The sequence below is a fragment of the Urocitellus parryii genome, chromosome 6, assembly GCF_045843805.1.
Source record: "Urocitellus parryii isolate mUroPar1 chromosome 6, mUroPar1.hap1, whole genome shotgun sequence".
NCBI lineage: Eukaryota > Metazoa > Chordata > Mammalia > Rodentia > Sciuridae > Urocitellus > Urocitellus parryii.
In genome coordinates, this window is record NC_135536.1 from 175,365,919 (window position 1) to 175,386,475 (window position 20,557).

The window sequence follows — 20,557 nt, forward strand, 5'->3', positions numbered from 1 at the left end:
AGGCTCCTGAAACCCCATCTGCCAGTCGGGAGGGAAGCGGCCGTCTCTTCCTATTAACAACAGCCTGGGCCGGGCGTGGTGACGCAGGCCTGTAGTCTCAGCGACTCTGGAAGCTGAGGCAGGAGGATCACAGGTTCGAGGCCAGCCTCAGCAACTTAGTGAGGCCCTAACCCCTGTGCAATTTTGCAAAACCCTGTCTCAAAATAGAAAATAAGGGGGGCTGGGGATGTGGCTCAGTGGTTGAGCATCCCTGGGTTCAATCTTTGGCACCAAAGCTGTGGAGAGCGGTGACAGAGAATGGCAGAGCACTGTCCAGGTCTGGGAATGTTCCAGGGCGAGGGCTCAGGAGGCCTAGCTGCTGTGGGGTTCCCTGCATGAGGAGCCTCTGAGAAAGAGTCTTACCACCTGGACCTTAATCTCAGGCACCCAGCTCCTGGGGATAGAGGAACTCTCCCGCTGGACGACCACAGTGTCTCACAGCCTGTTCTTCAGTGCTGCCCACGAACAGGTACTTTACACCATGCGCTTTCTTGAGAGCTACACAGGCTCCTAGAATCTGCACATTGCAACTGTGGAAGAGCCCCATAAACGTAACCGTCGGAGTACAAGGAGCAAAGCTTGCCGAGTCTTCAACCCGACCATGAGACGTATATAAACAAAGATCGCTGCCATAACTCTTCAGTCCTGCTTCTCCATCAGGGAGGAGCCTTATCTTCAAGTCACCTGCGTGTGTGAGACTTTATGTTCCTTATTCCCCTCCACCCCTGGCCAGGAGGGTCCCCCCGCTGACAGGATGGCTTTGCATTCACAGGTGTCAGTTGGTGGCCTCATGAGGTCCTTCAGGAGCAAGATCTGGGAGTCAGGAGGAGGGGTTCCGAATCCTATCTCTGTCACTTGGTTATGTCACTTGTGAGGCCTCTAGTGTTCCTTTTCTTTCCTTTTTTCTTTTTGTTAACTATCAGCTTTATTTAAAAATGTACAAAATACTCTTGACATGTAGAACGTAAGCTTTTTGGATTTTTGAAACTCCACACAAAACTGACACTCCCAAGAAATCCATACCAAATTAATCACTCACAGACTGCCAATTTCATCCACTGATTTAACACTACAGTATTCAGGATGAATTAAAGGATTTAATATTATCAACACTTGAAAAAGCAGTCATTTATAACATGCTGTTATAATTAGAACAACCAGTTTTGGGGTAACTGATACGAGGAATTTCAACACCAAGCTTAAAGCTTCCTTAAAACATGAAAATTGAGACAGTGAATTAATGCAAACATAACTACATCTGAGAAAAATACTCTTCTTGTGAATGTTAATACTCAGCTAAATATAATCACTGGCACTGTGACTTGAGCCAGACTTTTAAATCTGGATTAAGCCAACCAGAAGGAAGGCTTCCAATGGAGGAAGAAATGGGACTCAAAATTGGGATAACTTGAAATTCCAGGGACAATGAAGAGAACTGTTTGGGGGAGCAGAGTTACATATTAGAACAACAGGAAAATATTTTAAAAATTAAAATTTCAAAGCATATGCATCAGCACCTCATGGTGAGTTGAAACTTCTTTAACAAGGCCCAGTCTGAAAAAATGCATATAAATAAGAATCGAGAGCCAAGACACGCCTTAGTCTTGCTGGAGTGCAAGGGTATGGCTTTGCATTTTGTTCAGGGTCTCTACTAAATTGTAGGGACTTCGGAAATAATAGTCTCTTTTTAAAAAGATATTGCTTATTTCTATTAATGATTTTAGTTAAAAGATTTGACCAGGTAAAAGCTCACAAGCAGTACACTGGCTTTCAGGTATCTCCTCTCAAATATTCCTGAGAAAACGGTAAGAAAGAAGCAGCTTTCTTCACTTTCTAAAAACTCTTTTTCAGAGGTTTTTCAGACTTTTCTAGATGAAATACACAGGCAATATTGCAGCTAACGGACAAACTGAGGGACTGCTTCCCACTTAAACCAAACGGGAAGAAAACTCAGAACTATTGGCTATAAACCGCAAGGCAAAACGCAGCTCAAAACTGAATGGAGCAGGGGCTAAGCGGAGGGTGAAGGGTATGACCCACCTGAAGTTCCCGTTACATCACGAGTGCAGTTCAGTTTGGGGAAAATAGTTTTATGTATCTCTCAGAAAAAAAAAAAAAAAAGGTTTCTACTTTGCATCACAAACAAAACAGTGGTTGTGATGTCCAGCACCACCAAGCAACTTTCATTCTGTCCCATACTGCTGAAGGGCGGCCGTCCAGGATGGTGAACTGCTAGTCCTGGTTGACTTCGCCGCCATCGTGATGATCTAGCACATATCCAACTTCCTTGCCACAGCGACTGATGGTCCCATCGTGCCTGTCAAAAGGCAGCTCATACCCCATCCAGGAACCAATTCTGGCTCTCGGTGAATATTGTTTTGCTTTCCCTCCGAATCGGATCAAGGTTGGACCACAAGGGCACTCTGCAGCATGAAGAGCTTCCCACTTCAAAATCTCCTTCCAGGCCTGTTCATTGTTCTGCTTGTGAATTTTAATGATATTATACATATCTTTCTGACTGATATCCTCATCCCTCCACTTCCACCCTTTCCTTAACATTGCATTCCAGAACATCTGTTCAGAAGGATAAACCCACTTTTTCTCTGAATCTGCTCGTGGCATGGATGACTCCTCTCTTCCAGCAGACAATGCAAAGCGCTGATCTGGAGCTGGTGTTTGATCAGTGGTGGCATCAGATCTGAAGGATCCAGGTTCTCCTTATTCTCAGCAGCAACGACTGGAACAGGACACTCCACACACTCATAGGCACGATCTTGGTGGGCAGGCACAGAGTATGTTCTGCTCTCTCGGGTCAGACCAGAGGCTTCTGCACTCATTGGACAGCCTTTCATTTTCCCTTCATGCATTGGGCATCCTGAAGGCGGTGACGCTGTCTCATCTGAAGCATTTGAGGTCTGAACCGGAACAAAAGGGGTAGAGGCTGACAAACCCATGGTTGGAATCAGTGTTGACTCCAAACAACTTTAAATTTTCAGCTGCTCCAGGGCATGGTCCCCAGGCCCCACTGGCTGTGGCCAGCATGACCTTCCGCACCTGATTTCTCCCCCAGCTGCTGGCCCTGCCTCTAACCTCCAACCCAAACCCTGAGGACCATGACCTGCCACCGTCCCCGCCTTCCCCTCACTGCACCTCTAGTGTTTCTGAACCTCAGTTTCCCCACCTAAAAGGACAATGATAATAATTCTGCTCTAAGATGGGGTGAGGACATTGACCTTTCCTTCTGGCACACTTAGCCCTGAGGCTGCACACAGTAGGTGCTCAAGAGGTGCTCACTGTGACTGGTAACAGAGTAGACAGACTCCTAAAGCATGAGCTTTTGGAACCCCTGCTTCTGAGCAGGGCTGAACTGAGGACGAGGGATGGAGTGTGGGGGGGACACTTGGCATGTCCCTTGGACAAGGTTGTGCCCAGTGGGTCCCTCGCTGAGCAGAGGCAGGCTACTCCCCAGCGGGATCTGTGACAACGGGCACAGTTGGGGACAGTTCAAGGAAGATCCCTGCTTCCAGCCTTGGGGGGGGTCCAGAAATATGGAAGTTCCTTTTGCACAATTAGGGTGCTTTCAAGTTGGGGTGTGTGTGGCTCAGGGCAGAGGCCCAGGTGAAACCCCAGAACTGGGAAGAAACAAACAGGGACGCCTGTCCAGGAGGGGAGGAGGGAGCAAGAGCGGCTGTTGGCGGTCAGGAAGGCTTCTCTGAGGAGCAGGTGCGTCAGGTCCCCTCTGTGGCCTCGAAGTCCATCCCCCTTCCCGTCCCCAGCACTCAGGGACTTGGCCTCTCCAGGGCCCTGCAGGTGGGAGGAGCTAAGCAGAGGGAGGGCAGGACTTCCTGTATATACTTCCAGGGAGGGGCCAGAGGGAGGAAGTCCCGCCTTAGAGGAAGTGCCTGGGGTGGGACCCTCAGGTCCCTCTGGTGACCTACCCCCCCATCATCCACTGTGTCAGAACCACCTCCAGTGACCTCACCAGTTCCCCCTCTGCTCTACCCTGGCCCCGCCCATCACCTCTCCTGAGGCCACCCCTCAGCCTCTCTGTGGTCCCCCCTTGCTCCTGCTAGTCACTCTCCACCGCCCACTGCAAATCCGGTCACCTGTCCCCACTGCTTGGAGCCCCGCCGTGGACTTCTCATGGTGCCCAGAGCTGTCCGGACCCCTCACCACTTCCCACAGCCCTGGCAGGGTCTGGCCTGGCCTCCTTCCCCACTCCCCTCTCGCCCTGGTTCCTTGACCTGCGGAAGGGGCAGCTAGTCCTCTGCGAGGCCCTTCCACCCAAAGCCCTGCACCCAGTTATGTCGGCCATATGGAAGGGCTCATGTGTCCTTCAATGAGTTTGATTTATTCTGTTACTAAATATTTGAGAGAATTTCTGAAAATTTTTAATAACCATTTTGAGCTATAAGTAACTCATCTACTTTCCCAAAGAGACATTGAAGGGTTTGAGATAGTGGGGCAGGAGGAAGAGACTGGGTCTGGTCAGTTTAGAGTTTGAGCAGGGAGCACGGGGTTGAGGCCCTGATGATGAGGATGGCCTTGGAGGCCTGGAAGAGGAGTGGGGGTGATGGGATTGCTGCTGGCCAGAGAGAGGGCCTCCGACCACACCTGATGGTCCAGGGCCCAGACCACACAGCTCCCCCCACTTCGGCTTTCTGGCCTGGGAATGATAAAGCCACATGAACTTATGTTGGTGTTTTGATTTTTAAAATTGGAAATGTGCCAGGAGCGGTGATTTGAATCCCAGACTCTGACTGTCCTATAGCAGGAGCTGCACCTGCACTGGGAACTTCCTGTGCAAGGGTGCAGGTCAAGACTGCCCGGTTGCTATGGTGACCCTCTGCTTAAAGGAGGTTCTGTGCAGGGCACAGGACTATCAGTCTTGAGCCTGAGTTCAGACACCAGCTCAGGGCTTGAGAACTGGGAGTGCAGGTTGATCATTATAACTGGCTGCTAGACTCCGTCCCTATTCCAGCTTGCTTTGAAGAAACTTGCTCACAGAAAACCCTTTGATGATAAAACGTACATGATAAACGTGCTGAGCTCTGGGTCGTTATCCTCTACAGGGAATGATGTCCCACCCGGTCTCAGCTTTCTCTGTGTGTGTGTCTGTCTTTTCTAATCCCCCATCACCCCTCGCTGGTTTCTGAATTAATGGCCGAGCAGGTTCTGGCAGAAATGCAAAAGCTGCTAAGCACCTCCTCTGGCTTGGGATGGTGCTGAGGTTGCATTGATGACCAGAACTGCTCCTCAAAGTTGTCGCGATCCCGCCATCTGCACAGCAGTGCATGGGCTCCTTGGGGCGCTGAGTGGCAGAATGTGCATCGAGAATTCTCCTGCGCCTCTGCTTTGTCCTGATTCTGGTGTCGCTGACAGCAACCTCAGCAGCCTGCGGTGTCTTGATGCCGATCCTGATGACAAACCACTCAAAACCTAGTGGTGTCCACATGACTGAGGCTGCCCTGCAGATGCCGTGGGTCAGGACAGCTTTTCTCTGCCCCCAAGATGTCTGGGGCCTTAGCTGGGAAGACTGACAGCTGGGCCAGATCACGTGGAGCCTTCTCCCTCACCTCCCTGGCTGCTGTCATTGGCTGTCACCTGGACACCTGCCATGGCTTCTGCTTCAAAAGCAAATGTCTCCTGGGAGCCCGTGACGCCTTCATGATCCAGTTCTGGAAGTCCCCTCGTGTCATTTCTGTTTATTCTGAGCAGTCACCCAGGCCCTTCCGGGTCCGGCAACGTGACTATTAGTCTTGTCACACTGTCACGGAGCCCTGAGAACGACCCCACCACCTCTGAAGTTGTTCACTTCGCTCCTTCTTACCTTCGCTGCCCTGATCTCCGGTCCACACCTTTGATCTCAGTGTAGGTTGAAGACTAGAAAAAGCACTGCTGTCGCCCGACCTCCCCGTGTCTCAGGGGGGACAAGGGATGTTCAGAAAGGGGAAGGCACCCCAGCTTGAAGGAGCCTTGACAGTGGGAGTGGCTTTGGCACCTCTTGTTCTCAGTGGTTGATTGAGCTCTTTCCTTCCTTCCCTCGTTTTCTTTTTCTTCCATTCATTCCGCTGCAGTGACCTGAACATCTACTCTAAGGCACTCAGAGCTGGGGACACAGTTCAGCCCAACGGCTGGGTTCCTTGCCCGTCACAGCAGCAGGAGGAGAAAAGCTGCAGGTGCGGTGGCACACGCCTGTAATCCCAGCAGCTCAGGAGGCTGAGGCAGGAGGATTGCAAGTTCAAAGTCAGCCTCAGCAAGTTAGCAAGGCCCCAAGCCACTGGGGCTGCTCTGGGCAATGGGGAAAGCCCCCCAGGGCTTAGAGAATGGAACGGGTGCAGTTAGGAGACTGAACATCAGGTGGCGCTGTGGCATTGCCAATCAGACTTCTCCCATGTAGGTTATGAGGCTATTTGCATAAAGCAGTAGTTTTCAGGGTTTTTTGTTTTATTTTTGGTTTTTGGCACTGGGTACTGCACTCAGGGGCACTTAACCACCGAGTCACATCCTCAGCCCTTTTTTGTAGGAGCAGATTTTGCGCCGGGCACTAAACCGGGCACTTGCCTTTCATGAGCTCACGTAATTGTCAGTTGTCCCCCATCAGCGGTGGGGTCCTCTCTCCTCTAAGGATGAGGAGACTGGGGCTCAGAGTGGACGGCACGACTAACCTTGGGCTGGGGAGACAGGATTCTTGGGTTCGAATCCCGTTCTTTGGTGGCCATGACACTTAACGGCACTGTGCCCAGTCCCACTGCTGAAACACAGGCTGAGAACACAACCACTTGTGCACTTTCACTCTGCGCCCAGCCCGGGTCATTTCCTGGGACTCACGGCTGCCCCAGGTGAGGGGCTGTTAGCCTGGCAGGTGAGGAGACCGAGGCTCAGCCAGGTGAGTGGCCGCACCCACTTCCAGGCAGTGGAGGAGGCAGGGCTGAGCCTGAGACCCCGTTCTCTCTGCCCAAGGCAGGAGTTAGAGGGGTGGGGGCTTGGGGACACCCTGCTGTGTCCTTGCTGAGCCCCCACGTTCTCACCTGGGCTTGCCCCCTGGTGCCTCAAGGGATGGAGATGACCGCGGGGCTCCTTCAGCTCCCCCCGGTTCTCTGGCAGACCCGGGGGAAATGGAGTGTCCCCAGGAGGCCACCTTCTGGAGGTGACGAGGGCGGGGTCTCAGGTTCTGCAAGGAGAGGATGTCCTCCGTCCCCTCTGGCACTGAGCCTGACACCCCGGGCCGGTGGCCAGGGACACACAGGACCACATTTGCTTTCTCAGCCTCCTTGTGCGGGGGACATCTTGGAGCCAGGCAGGGACGAGGGGGCGGAAGGGGGAGGCAGGAGAGCTGGCCGAGTCTCTGAGGCCCAGCAATAAAGGCAGAAAGGAGGCTGAGGCCCGTGAGGGAGGTCCGGGAGCAATCTCACCAGGACCGGCCTTCTTTCCCAAAGTGAGCACAGCCAGGTCACGCCGGATGGGAGTCGGGCTTATGCAACCCGACACAGTGTCCCACGCATGTCACCCCCTGAACAGAAGGTCAGACCAACCAACCCCCCCACAAGCTTCCATTTCGAAGAATAAAGACCACCCAGCCGCTGGGACTGCCCCGGCCTCCGCTCAGGAGGGGAGAGGTCCGGGCCACCTGTCCCTCTTGCCGTCTCCCCGCTCTCGGCCAGCGTCCCTGGGATGGGTTTCTCCACTTTGAACACGCCCAGGAACCAACTGGCCTCCTATTAAAATGCAGGGTCAAGGGCAGAGGGCAGGGCTGGGTGGGAGAGGCCAGGGGCCAGCCTTCCAGCTGGGACATGTTGGGACACGCCCCGCCACTTGCCCTATCCTCCGTTCACCCCACCAAAACCCACCTGGGCAGGTCCTCAGAGGCCAACACCTGCGAAACCGAGGGCCCCAGTGAGCCTGAGGGCCCCCGTGAGCCTCGCCTGTCTTTTCCTGGTACCAGGGATTGAACCCAGGGACACTGACCACTGAGCCACACCCCCAGCCTGTTTTTATACTCTATAGAGTCAGGTCTCAGTAGGTCGCTTAGGGCCTCACTAAGTTGCTGAGGCTGCCTTTCAATGTGATCCTCCTGCCTCAGCCTCCCTAGCTGCTGGGGTTACAGGTGTGCGCCACCGCACCCGGCAGGCTGGTCTTTTCTGACCAAAGCACAAACCTTACCCCTCCCCTCTGAAAGCAGCCTGTCCCTGGCCTTGCTCCTGGCCCCTCCTGCCCTCTGACCATCCCAGCTCCGCTTCCTCTGCAGACCTCTTTTGAGATCAGACACGTGTCTTCCTTCGCCCTGGCCCCTGCCATCGATTTCAAGCTGAGTGTGTATCCTCAGCAGGACAATGAGAATCGGTTCAAGGACTTTTAAAGAGATGTCAGGAAACAGGTGTGGGCTGGGCTGGCCATCCCGGCCATCTCTTGAGGCTAAGTCAGTTTGAGAATGAAGCCAGTGCAGAAGAAAGCAGAGCCAAGTCATGGAGAGAGACATGGTCGCAAAGGTTCCTTCAGGCTCCTGGATGCAGCCATGCCTGAAATCCGCAGACCTTCAGGCTACTTGAACCAGTGACTCCCTTTCACACTAAAGTCGGTTTGGGTTGTACTTTCTACTACAATTAACCCAAAGGATCTTGACAGATGCAATGGACAAACACATTTCTGTTCCTTTTCTGTAAGCCATGATGGGAAATAAGGGATAAATCCCAGACAGAGCTTGGCCCCCCAGAGTTGGCAATAATGTGGTGGGGGGGCAGGGGAGGGAGAGGGAGAGGGAGGGAGAGACAGTGGGAAGGGCAGGGTGAGTGAGTCAAGGAGGGCGTCCTGTGAGAGGCCGTCTGAAGGACAGGGAGAGTTTGCAGGACGTCTCCAGGCCTGGATGTTGGTGTCAGGAAGATTTGATGCAAAGAAAGTTGGAGACAGACAGAAGGCCCCGGGGATGTTCAGAAGAGACGGAGGAGTCTAAGCACTGAGATGCCACAGGCAGGAGTCCTGTGAGGAGTCCCCTGGGGAGGACAGGGGCTTTGACATTCTCCTGTGGCTTCTCTGCCCCCTCTCAGTTGTGTGGCCACCATAGCACGCTCCAGAACTCTTCCCCGTGCTCCTCTTATTAATCATCCCCACGCCCTCCTGGCCAGGATGAGCACTGATTTTAGACGGGAGGAGATAGCAGATCAGAGAGGTGGTTTGCCTTGCCTAAGGTCACACAGCTGGTAAGCGGCAGAGTCCGATGGAGACCCTACCCTGTTGCCCACCCTGGATCCTGCCCCTAGCCATGTGCTGCTGAGTTCTCACCTGAGCATTTCCTGTGAGCCAGGCACTGGACTCTAATCTCAAACCAGCTTCAGCAGGTGGGCTGTCCTGGGCTCTGTTTTGCAAATAAGGAAAAGGAGTCTCAGAGAGGTGATGTGACTTGTCCAAAGCCACACAGCTAGAAAGTTCTTAAACCCTGATTACAACCCCCCACTTCTCCACCCTGCAAGACAAATACACTCAAAATTACTCCGAGGTTTAGGATTCATTTTTCTTCAGTGTGATCTGCCTCCACCTACCCATAATGTCATATCTTTTACTTTTCAAGAACCCGGTTCTCAGTTTGGCCCAGTTCAGTGCTTACCAAGGGCCTTCCTCAAGGCTGGGCTCCGTGACAGTCAGAGCAGCAGGAGGGGAAATTCTGTCGGCCTCGACCGTGATCCCAGCCCCAGAGGCTGAGGCAGGAGGATCACATGTCCAAGGCCGGCCTCAGCAACTTAGCAAGGCCCTGAGCAACTCAGCGAGACTCTGGCTCTAAATGAACCATAAAAAATGGCTGGGGATGGGGCTCAGTGGATAAGTGCCCTGGGTTCAATCCTCCCACCAGTCAGTCTGTGGGAGGTGACACCCCATTTTCTAGGGACAAGATCTGAGGGAATTGTTTAAGGGCTAAAAAAAAAAAATAAAATGTGTCACCTCCAAAATAAGAAAAGAAGGCTGAACGCTGTCAAAACTGCTGAAACCTTACTTAAAGGTCTTCAGACTGTGACATCATAGCATCAGGTCGTTTGCCGCATTCCGTCGTTGTGGGACCGCCGGGTGTCTGAACACGCTGCGATACTTTGGACTTTGTTTTGCAAAGAATTCCCTGGAGGGTGGTTCAGGTGGGAGAAACTAGGACTTATTATAAACTGGATGATTTTTTACACCTGACTGATTTCAAAAGCAAACGTCGACAAGACTTTATATATTTATTTATAGTAAAAGAAATAAATCTCATTCGATAGGTAGGGATGGGTGCAGGTCTCTGTGTTTGTTTTCTGCTGGAGAAGGGCTGGGGTGGCTTCTGTCCTCAGGGAGAAGGGAAATCTGAGGGGCAGAGCCTCAGAGCGGCAGTCAGGAGCCCTGAGCCTCAGTCCAGCCCAGCGCCAGGTCCTGTGTGGCCTCAGCCCTGTGGCTCACCCTCTCTGGTCTCAAGGGTCTGGATGACTTCCTTGACCCTTTCTAGTCAGGCAGCTGAGCTGTGTTTAAAAGAACTAGCAAAAAAGCTCCTTACTGAAGGGCGGGGTCAGCGAGTGGGACCAGGAAGCTGCAGGATGTCCGGGCCTGGGACAGCTAGTCCTTAATGCCTCACTGGAGATTTTCAAAGAGAAATCCATCCCACGACCCCCCTGGCTGGGGCCATTGTCCCTGAGAGACAGGAGCCTTCAAGCAGGAGACTTCCTGTCCTGGAGAGGGGACAGGAGGAGGAGGGACACGCAGGGACCTGTCTCGCTGCTCTTTCTGGGGTGACTCAGAGCAGCCGGCCTGGGCCTCAGACAGCACCCACCTGCCACCACCCCCGAGGCCCCAGGGTGCTGACACCACCCAGACCACCCCACCACCGTCGTGTCCGGTCCTGAGGGGCTGCCCGTGCCAGGCCTCGGCCACGTGTCTCCCGGTCAGTGCCGCCGCCCGACGGTCAGGACTGAGGACGGTCCTCAGCGGCGTTTCCCGGGGGCAGCCTGAGGCTCAGGTGACCCAGCAGGAACCGGCAGAGAGGCAGCCTCCCACCCCGGCCTGCCCAGCCAGGGCCCGTGCTGACCAGCCCCCTCAGAGCCCCCGGTCCCCAGGGTCCTGCCTGTCCCCGTGCCACTGAGACCTGGCCGAGCGGGCACCAGGCTGAGTTTCCTGTGCTGTTCCGGTGGACGCGGGCCCAGGGCACCAGGCGTTACCACCAAACACCAGTGGCCAGGGCAACAGGATCTTCAAGCCTCAGGGCACCGCTGCCCTGCCAGCTGGCCGCCACCTGATGTGGGCGGAAGGTCCTCCCTGGGGCCCAAATGCCCCGGTTCTGCCCTTGGGAGGCCTGGGCCGGCCGCCTCCCTCTCTGAACCTCAGATTTCCCAACTGGAAAACAAGACGCTCCAACAACCTCGGAGCCATCGTGTGCCCTGGCCAGCAAGAGGGCAGCTACAGCATCAAGCCCAGTGTCAGGCACAAAACGGCTGCCAGGCACCAGCCTGCACGCCCTGGGGACAGAAGGGGGAGACTCACTGCAGCTCCAGCAGCCTGGGCCCTGGAACAGGCATTTTCACCCAGGACTAGGGGCAGACGGGCTTCACTTCCCAGCTGGGTCCTTCCCTGTCTGAGGCCTTGAGCAAGGCCCACTCCCACCATCTGAGGCTCATCCCCCTCAGCTAAAAAACAGAGGCAATAACTCCTGTGAGGGTGCCCAGGGGTGAAACAAGACGAAGCAGGAAAAGCATCTGGGGACAAATAAATGGCAGCTGTCGTCACCAACTGTCCCCCCGTGTGGGTCTGTGCCTCCACAGGCCACGTGGAACAGGGCTGTGTCCATGAGCCGTGGGGCTGAGGGGCGTGTCCAGGCTGAGCTGGGGCTGGAGGCCGGTGGGGCAGAGCTCACCCAACCCAGGGCGGAAAGTACCTGTGAGTCTCGGGTCCAGCTGCTGCCACCCCTGGTCACCCACCCCTGGTCACCCACCCCTGGTCACCTACCCCTGTCACCCACCCCTGTCACCCACCCCTGGTCACCTACCCCTGGTCACCTACCCCTGTCACCTACCCCTGTCACCCACCCCTGGTAACCCACCCCTGGTCACCTACCCCTGGTCACCCACCCCTGGTCACCTACCCTGTCACCTACCCCTGTCACCCACCCCTGTCACCCACCCCTGGTCACCCACCCCTGGTCACCCACCCCTGTCACCTACCCCTGTCACCCACCCCTGTCACCCATCCCTGTCACCCACCCCTGTCACCCACCCCTGGTCACTTACCCCTGTCACCTACCCTTGGTCACCCACCCCTGTCACCTACCCCGGTCACCCACCCCTGTCACCCACCCCTGTCACCTACCTCTGTCACCCATCCCTGTCACCCACCCCTGGTCACCCACCCCTGTCACCCACCCCTGGTCACCTACCCCTGTCACCTACCCTTGGTCACCCACCCTGGTCACCCACCCCTGGTCACATAACCCTGTCACCTACCCCTGTCACCCACCCCTGTCACCCACCCCTGTCACCTACCCCTGGTCACCCACCCCTGGTCACCTACCCCTGGTCACCTACCCCTGTCACCCACCCCTGGTCACCTACCCCTGGTCACCTACCCCTGTCACCCACCCCTGGTCACCTACCCCTGGTCACCCACCCCTGGTCACCCACCCCTGGTCACCTACCCCTGGTCACCCACCCCTGGTCACCCACCCCTGGTCACCTACCCCTGGTCACCCACCCCTGTCACCTACCCCTGTCACCCACCCCTGTCACCCACCCTGGGCAGCCTGGACACAGGCTCCACCCAGGACCCCTGGTAATTATCGAGGGCGGGACCCGGGCATCTGGGCTTGACCCTTTTCCTGAGGGATTTCCTTGAATCCTTTCTTGGTTCTGTTCATTTGTGTCTTTTGCTCAGAGTAGAAAATTCCAGCAAAACAACAACAAAAAGCAATGAAAGAGGAACTGAGCAGGTTCACGGTCAGCGCGCAGCCCTGCCTGGTCCCTACTGCCCAGCAAGGAGGCCACAGGACCAGCGCCCCCCCACCTTCATTTCTGCCATGTCTCCAGGGTGGCCGGGTGACCCACGCGGGGCCTTTGGCAGGGAGGAGGCCCATGTGGGTCCACAGGGGCCGAGGTCAGAGCCGCTGAGGTCTCGGTGGCTGCCATCCAAGGCACATGGGTTCAAGGCTACGAAGGAGCGAGGAGGAATTTCATTTGAGCTGAACATCCTAGGAGTTAGACATGGCTTCAGGCATTGCTGGATCCAGGCTCTCAGATGATACATGTTGTCCTCGAAATACCTATCATTCCATTGTCCCCTCAAAAATGTATATTGGCCCACTTCCCCAGTATCAGCCCGTTCTGTGGTGGGCTTCGTCAGAGAGTTCCATCTGGAGCCATTAAGGGTGAAACCCAAAGTGCCCTGTGGGGGGAGAGTTCTCTCACTCCCACCAGTGGGGCTGAGGAGACGCTGACCACGTCCCCGATGCAGTGGGAGAGGCCCCAGTTCCCTCCGTGGGCGGAGCCGTGCGGCCTGGCTGCCGTCCGCAGTGGGAGGACTTGAGTGTGGAGCACAGCTAGTGGGAGGACTCGGACTCTGTCAGTGTTGGGTCCGGAGGAAGAGGGCGCGTGGTTCCCCCCACTGGGCAGGTCCAGCAGGGCGTAGGCCACCGCTGGGCGTCCCCCGTACTCGAGTGGAAGGGCCCCTGACAGGCAGGGCCTGGGAGGTCTGGTCCTCATGTCGCTGGGGCCAAGCGGGTTGCCAGACCCTGGGACCCGGCTCCTTAGGGACAGGCCCTGGAGCTTCCTGGGGGTAACAGGGCCTTGGCCTGCGTCACCTCCTCTGTGCCACCTGCTGGGTCCAGCCCCCCCCCAAGGGGACTAGAGCGTGTAGTTAGTGTCACTGCAGAGCTCAGCCGTGAGAGGTGGCTGATGCAGGTGGGGGGGTAGGTGGCCATGTCCTGGGCGATCCATGTGGGAAGCAGCCCCCAGCCCCCCACAGTGGCCCCAAGAGGGCGAAGCCGGGGTCTTGGCAGGTGGAGAGGGTGAGAAAAGAAAAGGGCAGGCGTCGAGGGGGAAGGATCTCGAGAGGCGGCATGTCCCCGAGCTCAGAATGCAGTCCCGCGGCTCGCGGCCGTCCAGCCGCCCCCTGGACCACTGCTGAGCCCCGCTGGGGACACGTCTCACCTCCACCCCAGCTCGGGACTGGCTTGAAAGAACACCACAGGGAGATGCTGAGGGTCCGAGGGACAGGCCAGCCCCTCAAGACCTGAGGAAGGAGGGCCCCAGGGCCACACCTGGAGGTGACACGTCCACTCCCAGGAAGAACGTTCCAGCAACCAGAGGGAGCAGGCCCACAGGGTGGGGTGGGGTAACCTCCTGGTCTCGGCCACATTCACCCTGAGTTGCCTCTGCCCATAGGGGCCGAGGGGGCGCAGACGCAGGGGGACCTGGCAGAGCCCGGCTGGCCGTGCTGCACTCTGCCTGGCTCTCGCTGGAAGGCCTCGGGCTCCCCCTCTCTGAGCCTCAGTGTCCAAGTGACGCTGGAGCTGGGTGGGCCCGGGGTCCTCCCTCCAACAGCACGTCCTCCCACCTACCCCTTCTCCATCTTCTCCCCATCCCCCGCCCGAACCTGTCACCTCCTGGGCAGCCTCCAGGCTTCCTGGGGACCTGGTCTTGGACTTGGCAGAAGGTTCTCCTCGAATCCATCAGCGCAGCTCAAGCATCCTGGGTGACCTTTGAGTTGGAAGCATCTTGGCTCCTTCTGGGTTATTTTCTTTGGAGTCTTCTTGGATGGTCCCGGAACCAGGGCTCACTTCTCCTCCCGTCACCGCTATATAAGGTCCACCATCGCCCAGCAGGATCCAGGGAGACCGTGCAGGCGAGCAAGCGCTTCGTGAGCATCCTCTTCCCAACCTGTGAGTGGGGCTCTCCCCAGCGACACTCCACCCGGGCGTCTTCAGGCAGCGTTGGGGACAAGAGGCAGAGGGACGGGGCTGCCTGGATTAGCGACATTTCAAATATGGCAACGTTAGAGAAATGTAGCTTGTGAGAAGGGTCAACCAACGAGCGAGACACAGTCACGAGGTGGTTGGTGGCCCCTGATTTGTTTACACTTTAGACGACCCATTGGTTTGTCTTACTGTGGCAGGTGCAGACCCTTTGCTAGGTGGAGTCTGGGAACCCAACAGTGACATAAGTCACAGTTCTTCCCCAAAGGCGCTTACAGCCTGGGAGGAGAGGCAGACCCCAGGGTCCCAATGAGAGAACAAAGGCGGCCAGGGGATGGGGTGGGGACCCCCAACCTCGACTCTGGGAAGAGGCCGAGGGCAGAGGCTGGGACGTCCTACTGAGGCCAGAGAACCCAGAGGATGGACAGAGGTGACAAATCAGAGAAGAGAAGAGACATTTCAGGTAGAGACGTGGGCAGAAGGACCCCCCACCCCCCGTGGGCAAGAGCTTGGACTCGATCCCGTCTGGGTTTTCAGATCCAGCTCCTCCCGCAGCCGGGCCTGGGCGAGCCCCTCTAGCTTCCTGACCTTGGCTGCCCATCGTCAACCGGGAGGTGGCCACGGCTATCCTAGAGGAAGATCCAGAGAGGCGGCGACTAGTGTGCCTTGAGGGTGCCTTTTCTTCCTGGCAGTTCTCACGCTTGTCCCTCCCATGACTTTCTAGGGTCACAACTAAAGATGTTCCAGCTTTGGAAACTCGTTCTCGTGTGCGGCCTGCTTGCTGGGGCCTCGGCAGCTCTTCTTGAGGGTGTGGGCGGTGGTAGGTATCTACCTTTCACCAGGTGGGGTCTGGGGACCTCAGAATGCACCTCAAGTGAGTGGGTGGGTGACCTTCAGTGAAGGGCAGACCGGCTCCCAGAACACTGTGCCTGCAATACCAGAGGCTGCCCCCAGGGGGTGCCCTTTGTAAGTCCTTTGCTAAGAAAGGTAGGGCTGGTCAAATCCTGGCTGGTTCTCTTATATTTTTAGGAACAGTGCTGCAAATATCCTGATAATTGTTTGCCCACATAGGCATAGGATACATTCTTCAAAGTGCATCTTTAAAAGTTGCCCAAGTGTTGACCAAGTTTGGAAGGCAACCTTAGGCAAGAGTTACCTTTTGAAAAGTTATCCTATATGCATAGGATACATTTCAAAGGTTCAAAAAGAATGCACATTTTAAATAATGACAGAGGCTAACAAATAACCTTCCTTGTTAACACTTTCTGGAACAGGCTGTGAGAGTATCTTTTTTTATACTCCCCTGCCAGCACGAGGTCTGGACAAGTTGAAATGCTTTGCCAGTCTCATAGACGAAAGATTGTCACTTATTTCACTCTGCACTTCTTTATTACAAAAGTCTTTCCATTTTTTCATGCATTTGCTATCCATTCATGTGTTTGAACTTAAGTATTTTGTCCATATTTTGAGCATATTCTTCTGTTGGGTGTTTGACCTTTGCTTATGAATTTGTGTTAACTCAGTAGAAGTTAAGGAAAGTAGCCCTACCTAGTCCAGACATCTATAAACCTAGCTTTACCTTTACACTGAATCATACCTCCATTTTATGCTGACTTGTCCAAATAACATTTTATCTTTTGGAAACACTAACAACACACTGGCAAGTAGTTTTTACAGGAAGAGGTAACTTTTGCAAACAGTTGCCTTCCAAACTTTATCAACACTTGGGCAACTTTAAAAGATGCAGAAAGAGTCCATTCTCTAATTTCATAGCTGGGAAAACTGAGGGTCACAGGTAGAAGTGTCTGGATTAAGGTCACCTAGTGAGTTATGTGACCAGATGTAGTCACACCACCAGTTTCATTTAAATTGGCATCTCTGCGTCATCTAACTGGTAGATATGGTCCAAGGCAGAGCCATCTTGAAGTACTACAATTACATTTCTTTTCTTTATATAGCTTTCGGTTTTTCCTTGAGTTAGTAATTGCTTTGCTGTTTCTCATTTGAATGATTTTCTACATTTTTATCTTTAATTATTTTCATAGGTACCATTCAACATCTATCATGTCATTTGTTCTGTCTCATCCCTCTATACTCTGGAGACTGAATATAATGTATGACATTGGCCCTCTCACTCCTGTGCAAATTCTTGCTCCCTGGGCCTACTCCCCCCACACCCCTTCAATGTAGATTTTCCATTTCTGAGTTTATTCTCTTGTTTTGTTTGACTCGTTTTCAAACTTCTGTTATCATCTCGCTTAGAGCCATATGCTCCCAAGTCACCCCTAGAACAGAGGTATAAAATCAATATCAATTGCCCAGCCAGCTGATTGACTGCTTCATTGATAAATGATCAGTCTATGTTAGTAGGGAGGCATCACGGGGGGGGGGTGGCGGGGACAAGGGGTTTCCTCGATGTGACACAACATATTTGTTAACCTTTTTGAAGCTTTACTTCCTCCTCTGTAAACTGAAGGGAATGACAATGTCCCTCTCACTGAATGGATTAGACGACCCAAGTGAACTTTCTTATCGGGTCCTGGAGCACAGTAGCTGCCTCCTCAGGTAAACGGTGATCAACTTTTGCAGATGTCCTTTCCAAACTCAAGACTGACTTGCAGGAATCCGTAACTTCGAAACTGACCTCAAGTTCCCAGGACTTGGTGAGCGGCTTGCTTTCCGGACAGCAGAAGCTACTGAAGTGCGTTGGAGCCTCACGGTGATCTTGACTCGAATGAAGGGGAATACTTATCTTTGGGGAGGTCAGCTTCAGGACAGTTGAGGACAGAGGGACAGGCTGGTTCTCCTCCTCAGGGGCCAGACCCACCAGCGCTTGAGTGACACAGGAGCAGGGCTGCAGGGCTGGCCTGGGCATCCTGGGGGCTGGGGTTCCCACATTCTGTGACTTTAGGGTCAAGGGGAGAAGGTCCTATTCATTATCCTCCACATACGGATCTGTCCACCTGTTTCCTGGGGCCTAAAGTCCCTTTTGAAAGAACAAGGCTTCTCTTTCATAAATACAGCCAGGGATCCAAGTCCAAATCCCCGTAAGGGGAAAGGAATTCCGCACCACTTAGTCCCAGGTAGCAGCTTGGTACGTGGAATTTTGAGGCCAGAGGGTTCTGGATTCGATTTCTGGCTCTGGCACTTACTGGGTGGGGGTGGTGGGTGGCATCTGCCTGAGCTTCAGCCTGCTGTGCCCTAAACGGAGAGAAGCGAACTTCTGAACAGGGCCACAGTGAGACCAAAGAGGACAGAGTTGGGGGCCAGGCTCATTCTTGCTAGCGTGGACGAGTTCTCAGGAAATGGCTGTGGGATGAATAACAAGGGTGGGTTGTGGATTTTGAGCAGCTTGAAACTCGGCCAGCTCTCCATCTTGGACATCGGTGCTGACCTGTCCAGTGACGGCAAGGGCATCAACCTGAGGATCCCGATCACCTCTGATGTCTCTGTAAAGCTGTGAGTATCCATTAGAGTCAACGCTGAGAGAGGCAGCGTGGGGGATGGACCCCAACCCGGGAATCCACCATGGCCCAGAGAAGAAGCCCTACTGCAAACGAGCAAGTCCCATAAAGAACGCGCCCGGGGGGCATCGCCCAGGCAGCGCCCACATTCCCTGTAAACCTGGATGATGTTCGGGCAGGTCGAGGCGTCCCAGTGGCCTCCCAGGCCTCTGGCCACTGTGAACCCTATTTCCCGCAGGCCTCTCCTTGGCAATCTGGTCAACCTCAAGGTGTCCTTGGACCTCCAGACTGGAATCGGGCTCGACACTGACCCCAGCTCCGGCCTCTCTGTTAAGGTCGTTGAAGACTGCAACTTGGACTCAAACAGCATCTCAATCTCCCTGCTGGACAGGTAAGGCCTGTCCCCCTGGAAGGACTGGGCTCTCAGGGGGCTTGAGGACCCCTAACTTCAGCCAATACTAGCGGGTGGTATAGGGTGTCGGGGGAGTTCAGGATCTGGGGTCAGACTGGCCTTGATTCAAATGTCAGCTTTGCCACTAATTTGTAACTTAAGACCAACCTAAGCTCCGTAAATCTCTATTTTCACATTTGTAAACGGGGGTGATAATGATCCCTGCTCATAGGTTTCTGAGATAAACAGATGAGAAAATATAAATGTCTGCCTAGAGCCTGGAATGACGGCTCTCCATAATCCTAAACCCCATGCTGCCTTGCTGATTGGTTGATTCCATCACTGAGACAGGAGTGTTGGCCTCTCCAACCATCATCATGAGTTTGCCTATTTTGCCTTTGGACTCTGTGTTTGCTTTATGCCTTTGAACCTCTGTTGGTAGGTGCATACATGTTTAAGAGAGTCAGGTCTTCTTGGAGAACTGACCCCCTTTATCGTTATGTCATGTCCCTCAGGAATGATAACAATTAAAATTGTATTTACCTTCTTGCCTCTGGTTGGGAGGAAGAGAGGGAGGGAATAAATGCCTGAATGACTCTGATTTCAGATTGTCCCCAAATCATTCTCCAACCACTAGAAAATTACTGAAAGGAGATCTGGAAACCTTAATCCCTCTATTTAAATCATTGTTCCCTGTTAATCCACAAAGCCTACATCTTAAATTGTGTGCTTAAAAAAGCGGATTTGGCCCAGACAAAAGGGTAAGAGATAAAGGGTGACCTTGGCTGGTGGCTGGGGGAGATGAATAGTCTGGAAGCTGAGGGCTGGGGCTGGGGCTGTGGCCATGGCCGGGAACAAGGCTGGGTCCTTGGCTCTCAATCCTGATGGCCATGACCGTAGGTCACCCCACCATCCCCTACCAAGGAATCCAACCAAGGTTGCCCAAAGAACCTCTAAACCCAAAGAAAGGCTCCTCAGCCGGATGTTAGCTAGAAATGCCAGGATGCAAATCCAGACTCTCGCAGCCTTGCTAAGCAGCCCCAGGAAATTCAACTTGCCATCTGCATCTATGTCCACACACTCTGAGGTTCCAAATCCCTCTCAGGGCTTTTCTTTGCACTTTGGATTCCATGTCATGGCCATGTGGACTCCATATGATCTAGGCTTAACCTCACCTGCTCCAGACATGCTGGCTTTTTCCTGCCACAGGACCTTTGCACGGGATGCTCTACACCTTCTTCCTCACTCCACCCCAGTGTGCCTTCTCATCCTTCAGGATCTTAGCAAGATTCCTCCAATTCTCTTTCATAAGAGTCCCCTGTTGCCCTTCAGAGAACTTGTCACATGTATGTGCGTGTTGCCTTTTCCATTCTTTTAGCCCAAAATTACATTGGGCACCAGCTATGAGCCAGGCCAGCACTGTTTAAGCTCTGGAAAATGGATGGACCAGGACAGACAAGGTCCCCTGTTCTCGTGGGACTCACCCCCAGGAAAAGGGGCAGGCAGACAAGCTTCAGGGCACTAATGAAGGACTCTCAAGGAAACCAAGGAGTCCTGCACAGAACAGGGCACTTGGTAGCCAAACCCTCCCGGAGCTCCAAGCAATCTGAGAGGGCTGCCCAGAGGAGGTGGCAGTCATGTTGAGGGTTGAGGGTGGGAGCCTCCTGGGTGAGACTTGTTTAGGGGCTAGAGGCTGTTTGTCCTGGGTAGATTCCTGTTTTCAGGACCCGGCTGGGTGCTTGGTGCATACAG

The 20,557-nt window shown here is 54.3% G+C and overlaps 1 protein-coding gene across 1 annotated transcript; it reads right to left on the bottom strand.

The window, feature by feature from the left end:
• Nucleotides 1-2,271: 2,271 nt before the first annotated feature.
• On the bottom strand, nt 2,272-2,661 carry LOC113192096 (holocytochrome c-type synthase-like). The gene has a single exon (XM_077800253.1). The coding sequence runs from the start codon at nt 2,659-2,661 to the stop codon at nt 2,272-2,274; it is 390 nt and encodes a 129-aa protein (XP_077656379.1).
• Nucleotides 2,662-20,557: the final 17,896 nt, after the last annotated feature.

Bases quoted from the DNA above. Each gene is read 5' to 3' on its own strand.
- LOC113192096 (XM_077800253.1), bottom strand. From the start codon at position 2,661: ATGCCACGAGCAGATTCAGAGAAAAAGTGGGTTTATCCTTCTGAACAG.